Here is a 7,505-nt window from a genome sequence, read left to right as displayed (position 1 = left end):
AATTTTCAGGCTGACGCTATTTGCATGTGTCGTGTCTTTGGCTATGCCGAATTAAGTGATATGACATGCTAACTTATAAAATGATTTCTCTGTAATTAATATTACCTGATTAAGCTAATCATGTAAATGTAATTAACTAGAAAGTCGGGGCACCACGGAAGAACATTTATAGAGCCGTTATCTTCCGAATAAACTCTTAAAATACTTAGTAATATTTTACATCGATAGCAGTCAATATTAACCCTTATCTTATTTTCAGTCTCATAATGAAAGTTGTAAATTCTTGGCTATCTTCACGAACCCTGGCTAACAAGTTGAATCAGCAATACAAAATTGGGTTTAATTATTTATTTACTAAATACCTAACTAATCACACAGAATTACAAATACACAGAATACAATGATGTCATACAGAATTCACCCCTGGTGAACGGAACCTGTATGAAAGCTGGTTACACAAAGGAAAGGGGGTTGGGCTTGAATGAAAGAGCGGGAAGATTTAGGAACACAGAAACAGCAGCTATGCTATCGTAAATACATTATCTTATGCATTCTAAATTACCGCCCATTTGGAAAAGGAAAATGCAATAAATATTTACTCTGAGCTGCGCTTCGGTAGATTGGTCGTAGATGCTGGCCGGGTTGGCCAACAGATCTTCCTGTTACTCGGAAGAATGTCTCTGGTGGTAAATTGGATACGTGGTGGTATCTTCGTCCGTCTGTTAGACTGGATCCGTCGTCCGTCCTTTCCTAGCCCACGTCCACAGCGGCCGCTGCTAACTCAACGGCTAGGAAGTAGCACTTCTGTAGTGAATAAGCTCAAAGTTCATACCAGTTCATACCATAGCTCACGCCGAGGTTGGCTTAGTTGACATGTGTGTCCTTCTAACGTAGAGGCTGCAGACCTCCCGTACTGGAACTACCTGGTTATCTTTTCGTCAAAGGCTTATATAGTGGAGCGGGGGAAGGATGTGTTTCATCGTTTATAACCCCTGTCTCTTCACAGGGGTGGGCCACTGATCAAGCAGGGCATTTTCCTTATGAAAACCCAATTCTCTCATTTGGAAGCTAAAATTACATTTAATCTCCTAACAAACAATTTCAATATCAAACATTTCAATTGCATAACAATTCCATGTTACTCTGATAACTAGAGAGTGTATACTTTCTCAGGTACCGTTTATGTCGTCCTGTCATCAGTCATAATGTCTAAGGTGACAAGCGAACTGACATACATACTCATTACGTTATCAAGCATATTTCCAACTGGTTTTATTACCAAAATATGGTTCCTTTCCCCATTTGTTTGATGTTCCCAGACTCTCTATATTTAACAGGACAGCAGTCCTTCAGTAGGGTCAGTAAGAGAGGGGAAGGGAGAAAGGTATTTATGGGGGGGGTCATAAACCTTACCCACAGGCCAACGTCATGACACATGACAGGCCTCAAGAAACAAAAACTAAAAACAATCAAACCAAAATAAGTTTTAGTTTGGTACTATTTGAAATACAAAACATGACATGCAGCCGGTAGATGATGGAGGCAGTGTTTTGGAAACGGATGTAACCTTTGAGAATGACGACTGGAAGAAGGCAAGATGGCAAATGACTAGGTGATGTGAGGCAAAAAGAAGGGTGCGAGGTTCAAACCCAAACCGACATCTGCGAAATACAAGCAGAGTACTTTCTTCTGAGTCAAGTACAGGAGAGATAATGCCATGTTCCGCTCCTGAAAACCCTGAGCAGTCGACGGATAGTGAACTCTCTCAAATTGAACCTAACAGAAGTGAAGAGGAAAAACCTGCGCCGACAGGTGAGGTGAAGGCTTCCGAGTCTCACACCAATGATCAGGAAATTGCCTGAGATGACTCTGCCCGGTAGGAGTATGATTCATGGAGAAAGTGGATCCATGCCTTTTGGCCGATCCGTTTGTGGAATCAGGCTGGGTGAAGAGGAAGTTGGGTTCTGTGAATTCGGTCAAAGTATCCAGAAGTGGACTCGCGTTTCCTGACTCGGAACGAGAGCTGTGGCCTGCTTTTCTCTCCGGAGCAGAGCGCAGCCGAAAGGAATGATAACGGGTTGTGTTGAGGTGGATCGACTGCATTTGAGGATCCCCCGGTGTCTGTGATGCACGTCGTTTGATGAGACGCAGACCCGGAGGGGAGCGCGAGACTGAGGAGACCCTGTCTGTCCTTCTGAGTTTTCATGTAGAGTGTTTGCCTCCGAAACATGACCCGCCAAGCCGTGCTTCTTAACACCCACCTGCTTAACCCGGAAGCCAGCCACACCAATGTGTCGGAGGAAACACCGTTCAACTGATGACTGAAGTCAGCCTGCAGGCGCCAGGCCCACCACAAGGAGTCGCTAGAGCACGATGAGCCAGGTAAAGCCCCCTCGGCCAAACCCTCCATTAACCCGGACGACGCTGGGCCGATTGTGCACCGCCATATGTTACTCACGGTCACATCCAGTTGTCACACAGCCTGGGTTCGATCCCAGGCTGTAGTGACGCCGCAACACTGCGATGCAGTGCCTTAGACCACTGCGCCACTCAGGAGGCCCAACATGCATCTTTTTTCAATGTTAAATTGACTGTCATTGAGAAAATAAAGGTTTCATAATGTATTTTTTCTAACGTCCTTTCTGAATTTCAAAGTAATCCGAGAAGTAATCATGTAGTTTTTCAAAACTATCTGTATTTTCAGTTTACATGTAATCAATTACACCCCAACCCTGTTTGTGGTTGACTCGTAAGAGTATGGGGTTACTTTGATTTGCAAACTATGCCAAGGTAAATGTGCCCTTTGCCAAGATCTTTCCACCTTTATCTCTGTCTTTTCAATCAATCAGCCTCTGCTCTGAGAACCCCCCTTGTCTTTCCTGACAACAGTTGCTTTTATCATAGTTACGTTGTTTGAATTCACTTAAAGAAAACTTTCTTCAACTCTGACCACCACCATGACAACAAATAAACTGTCTACGTGTTTTTCAGTGGCATTCTCTCGGCCTTGGGAAGTCTTCTATCTCAAGCATTGGAAGCAAAACGAAAGGCCAAAGAAGGGTCCCCAGTGAAGGAGATTGACATTTCAGGACCTGCCCGCTTTGCCATTTATGAGTGGTCATTGAGATGCTCCCGAGTGGTGCAGTGGTCTAAAGCACTGCATCTCAGTGCTAGAGGTGTCACTACAAACCCTGGTTTGATTCCAGGCTGTATCATAGGGGGGCGCACAATTGGCCCAGCGTCGTTCGGGTTATGCTTTGGCCGGGGTAGGCCGTCATTGTAAATAAGAATTTGTTCTTAACTGACTTGCCTAGTTAAATAAAAGTCAAATAAATAATAGTGATTAAAGTCATGTCCAAATCACTTCATTAAGGTTGTTTCTTGTTACAATGTAATCTATTGCAATTTACTGTAAATTGAACACAGCCATGATATTTGCCTTGTTTTTTTCAGGTTGCTCATTACTTTTACCAACTTATGGAGGTGTGATGCCTTCCACTGTTCCCTACTGCATGGTTAAACGCTTCCTCTTGGATCGCCTTATCTTCGCCCCTGCATACCTGCTGGTTTTCTTTTGTGTTATGGACATCCAAGAGGTTAGTCAGCTGCCCCCTTAACAACTCTCCTGCACCATACACCTGAATTAACTCTCACTGCTTGGATCCGATAACCACCAGAATTGGTATTACTCTGTGTGGTTCAAATTTTAAGCAGGGATTGCTTATTAGTCTGTCAGTTTACATTGGCCCTAGTGAAATTATGCAGTACTTCTCTGACAGTTCATTTCCGTTAGTGGTTAATGAATTACTTTACAATCCAGACTATTGTTTATTTATTTAACCTTTATTTAACTGGACAAGTCACTTAAGAACAAATTCTACTGCTAACCTACAAAGCATTACATGGGCTTGCTCCTAGCTATTTTTCCGATTTGGTCCTGCTGTACATACCTATACGTACGCTATGGTCACAAGATGCAGGCCTCCTTATTGTCCCTAGAATTTCTAAGCAAACAGCTGGAGGTAGAAACTTCTCGTATAGAGCTCCATTTTTTGGAATTGTCTGCCTATCTGTGTGAGAGACGCAGACTCTGTCTTGACCTTTAAGTCTTTATTGAAGGCTCATCTTTTCAGTAGGTCCTATGATTGAGTGTAGTCTGGCCCAGGGGTGTGAAAGTGAACGGAAAGGCACTGGAACGACAAAGCGCCCTTGCTGTCTCTGCATGGCGGGTTCCCCTCTCTCCACCGGGATTCTCTGCCTCTAAACCTATTACGGGGGCTGAGTCACTGGCTTACTGGTTCTCTTCCATCCCGTGCGCCTAGCCATGTACTGTTATAATCTCAACCCGGCACAGCCAGAATAGGACTGGCTGCCCCTCAGAGCCTGATTCCTCTCTAGGTTTCTTCCTTGGTTCCTGCCTTTCTAGGGAGTTTTTCCTAGCCGCCGTGCTTATACATCTGCATTGCTTGCTGTTTGAGGTTTGAGGCTGGGTTTCTGTATAGTACTTTGTGACATCGGCTGATGTAAAAAGGGCTTTATAAATACATTTGATTTGTTGATTGATTTACAATGACGCCCTACCAAAAGGCAAAAGTCCACCTGCGGGGACTGGGGCTGGGATTAAAAAGTAAATAAAAATATAGCACAAAACACACATCACGACAAGAGAGACACCACAACACTACATAAAGAGAGACCTAAGACAACAACATAGCATGGCAGCAACACATGAAAACACAGCATGGTATCAACACAACATGGCAGCAGCACAACATGGTAGCAGCACAAAACATGGTACAAACATTATTGGGCACAGACAACTATTGTCATGCCTGTACATTCATTTTAATACATTCAAATGCTGTTTTAGGATAAGAGGTGGGCAAACTCCAGGACAAAGTGAATAGTAGTGCCTATACAGGTGAGCAATTCTCATTGGCTTTTCATTCAAGGATGCATACATTTGGAATGTATCGTGGTGCTCTGTTGCCAATCTGTGTTTTTGTGTTTTCAGTTTCAAGTGCTGTTTACCACATTGGTGGCATTATTTTGGAATGCTTACCTTGCATCTGTGAGGTAGTGAAGCCTCCAAAGACATTCTCCCAAATTACTGAATGAAGAGGGCACCGTGTGTGTGTGTGTGTGTGTGTGTGCCTCAGGAGTTACATAATGTTACAAGGGCTGGCCTGTGAATGCCAGTGCAGCAGTCTGGTACAACCAGGCAAATTAACTGGGGTGGTGCTTAGGACTTCGGTCAAATGCTACACAAGGTGCTACACTAATGAAATCCTAACACATTTATTGTGTTGCTCACATGCAAAATAACTTAGAACTGAAATAATAAGTCTTAATTGTATTCTTACTGATATTTAAAATATTGAATTAATTGAAACACTTGAGTATGCTTCCTTTGTGCCAATGTGTATTTTGGTTTGAGCAATGGTAAATACATGTTACCTATTCTTCATAGATACATATTTATATTTATATAATTTAAGATGAAGCAAAGCAAATGTGCTGTAGGAAATTAATAATAGTAACTGTTTCGGCCTTGAATCAAACTAATTTAAAACCATCTGAACATGCAACGTTTAGGATTTTCATCAGACCATGAAACATTGTGTATATTGCTGACAAGGCCGGCCTGTAGTTTCCCCATGTGGACTGCCTTGTCTCAGTTTGAGTCAACTCAACTGTAAATGTTACTGCTCTGTCTCTATCATGTCAAATAAGGGAGCAATAGCACAATGGACAAGAAACTGACCAGTACCTTATGTTGCTTTATCTTTTCTTTTGAGTTGGAGCCGTGACAATGATGGTTGACAGTTATAGTTTTATACATGTTTATTACTTGATAACAATCTCATTAATATATGCCTATATCAGCCATGCTTAATTTAATGTTTACAATTGAATACAAATGTAGAACAATTCACATTTTTGTTCAAGATTGATTGCTTTTTCTCTATAGACATGGAATGCATAATAAGTTAAGGGCTTCATGTGACAGGTGGTTTCAGGTCGATACTGGGTTTCTTCAGCCTCCCCTTAGACGGAGCGTCAGATGGATGGTGCTTTGATTTCTGATGTTGTAGTACTCCAGCGTCTGGCAATCCTCGAGCTGCCTACCCTCATGAATCAGCCTCTGTTGGTTGGCAGGGACTCCCTCCTTGTTTTGTACCTTGGCTTTGAACTGGGTTACAGTCTCACCAGGCACCACATCATATGTGTGTGTCTGGCCCTTTTCGTTTTTCAGGAACACCTGGATAGGAGCGGGCTCCGTAATCAGCACCATCACTTTAGATCCTGAATGCAGGCCGTAGTCGCTCAAAGTTTTTGAATCATCGCTGAGACTGATGTTGCTCCCATTGACACCTAACAGCCTCTGCTTTGTTGTGGCCACTTTAAAGTGTTCTTCAATCAAACTCTTGAGAGACCCCACAGTGGTGTGTGGCTGAACTGTCAGGGGAAGTGAGTTCCCGTTCAAAAGTGTTATAGTGAGTTCCATGATAGATATCTGAAAGAGGATGTAATGTATTATTTATTTGGCCTTACATTAGCATAGCTCAATGTTTTGAATGAATTCATTTAGTAACACAGGTGTAATGCTTTATAACTTGTTAAAAGCATGTATGATCCTTATAATAAGGCTAACAATATGTAATGTTTTGTCTCTAGCCAACATTTCAGCTGACTCAACTGGCTGGTATATAATGAGAATCATTATGAGATGATTGAAAGACATAAGGGAGTCATACACACTCATGACAAGTTATACTGTACAATGCATTATAACTTTTATATTTACCTACAGGCTTTAACATTACCATTTGTTCAGCCCATTGTAATAACTAACAAATTATAAGATAATTTGCTTGATATGCTGTTAAGCTTTTTTCTCCAGTACATTTCTGTAAGATAGGCCTGTTGTAGCTTAATAATAGAAAATGACTTACATGTTCAGTAGATATTGTTGAGGAGTTGTTGTGAAGTCTTGCAAGTTTGTTTTAAGAAATACTGTTGGTAAATCCGTATGCTGACAATTGAAACTCATCCGATGAAAGATGATGATAGCTCTGTCAGTGTACATCTGAGCAGTCTATTTAACATCTGATCTGCCCCGCCCCGCCCCTCAAATTGAGATTCGTTTTTCCCTCGCTGCCTCGCAGGTTTCGGTTTCCATTATAAAATAATGATATAGTCGGCTGCTGTTTGCAGAAAGTTGAGTGCAATAAATTGTTTCTTTGATATTTCCCAATGACAACTTGCCCCCATTCAAAGTATTCCCAATTTTGATTTAATTGATGCATATCACACTGAAATTCACAAAGATCACTCTAGCTCAGGGGTGTCAAACATTCGGACCGCGAGGGGTTCCAATCCGGCCCGCCGGTGACTAAAAATGAAACTACAGTTTCTTGACTGTCTGTCCAGCTCTCTAATAATCGCTAGACAGCCGGGGAGCATCGACAATTCATAATTTTGAGGCAAGGAAATATTTTTCT

The 7,505-nt window shown here is 42.1% G+C and overlaps 1 protein-coding gene across 1 annotated transcript; it reads right to left on the bottom strand.

Annotated features, from left to right (window-relative positions):
• Nucleotides 1–5,829: 5,829 nt before the first annotated feature.
• On the bottom strand, nucleotides 5,830–7,371 carry LOC123730375 (polyubiquitin). The gene is made up of 2 exons (XM_045706718.1): nucleotides 6,957–7,371; nucleotides 5,830–6,517 (listed from the first exon to the last, which is right to left on the bottom strand). Exon 2 carries the CDS (start codon nucleotides 6,506–6,508, stop codon nucleotides 6,038–6,040), a length of 471 nt encoding a protein of 156 aa, XP_045562674.1. The 5' UTR covers nucleotides 6,509–6,517; nucleotides 6,957–7,371; the 3' UTR covers nucleotides 5,830–6,037.
• Nucleotides 7,372–7,505: the final 134 nt, after the last annotated feature.

This window comes from Salmo salar, chromosome ssa24, assembly GCF_905237065.1.
Source record: "Salmo salar chromosome ssa24, Ssal_v3.1, whole genome shotgun sequence".
Lineage (NCBI taxonomy): Eukaryota > Metazoa > Chordata > Actinopteri > Salmoniformes > Salmonidae > Salmo > Salmo salar.
This window is presented reverse-complemented; position numbering and strand designations above follow the sequence as displayed.

Coding starts and splice junctions, on each gene's coding strand:
- LOC123730375 (XM_045706718.1), bottom strand. CDS start 6,508: ATGGAACTCACTATAACACTTTTGAACGGGAACTCACTTCCCCTGACA.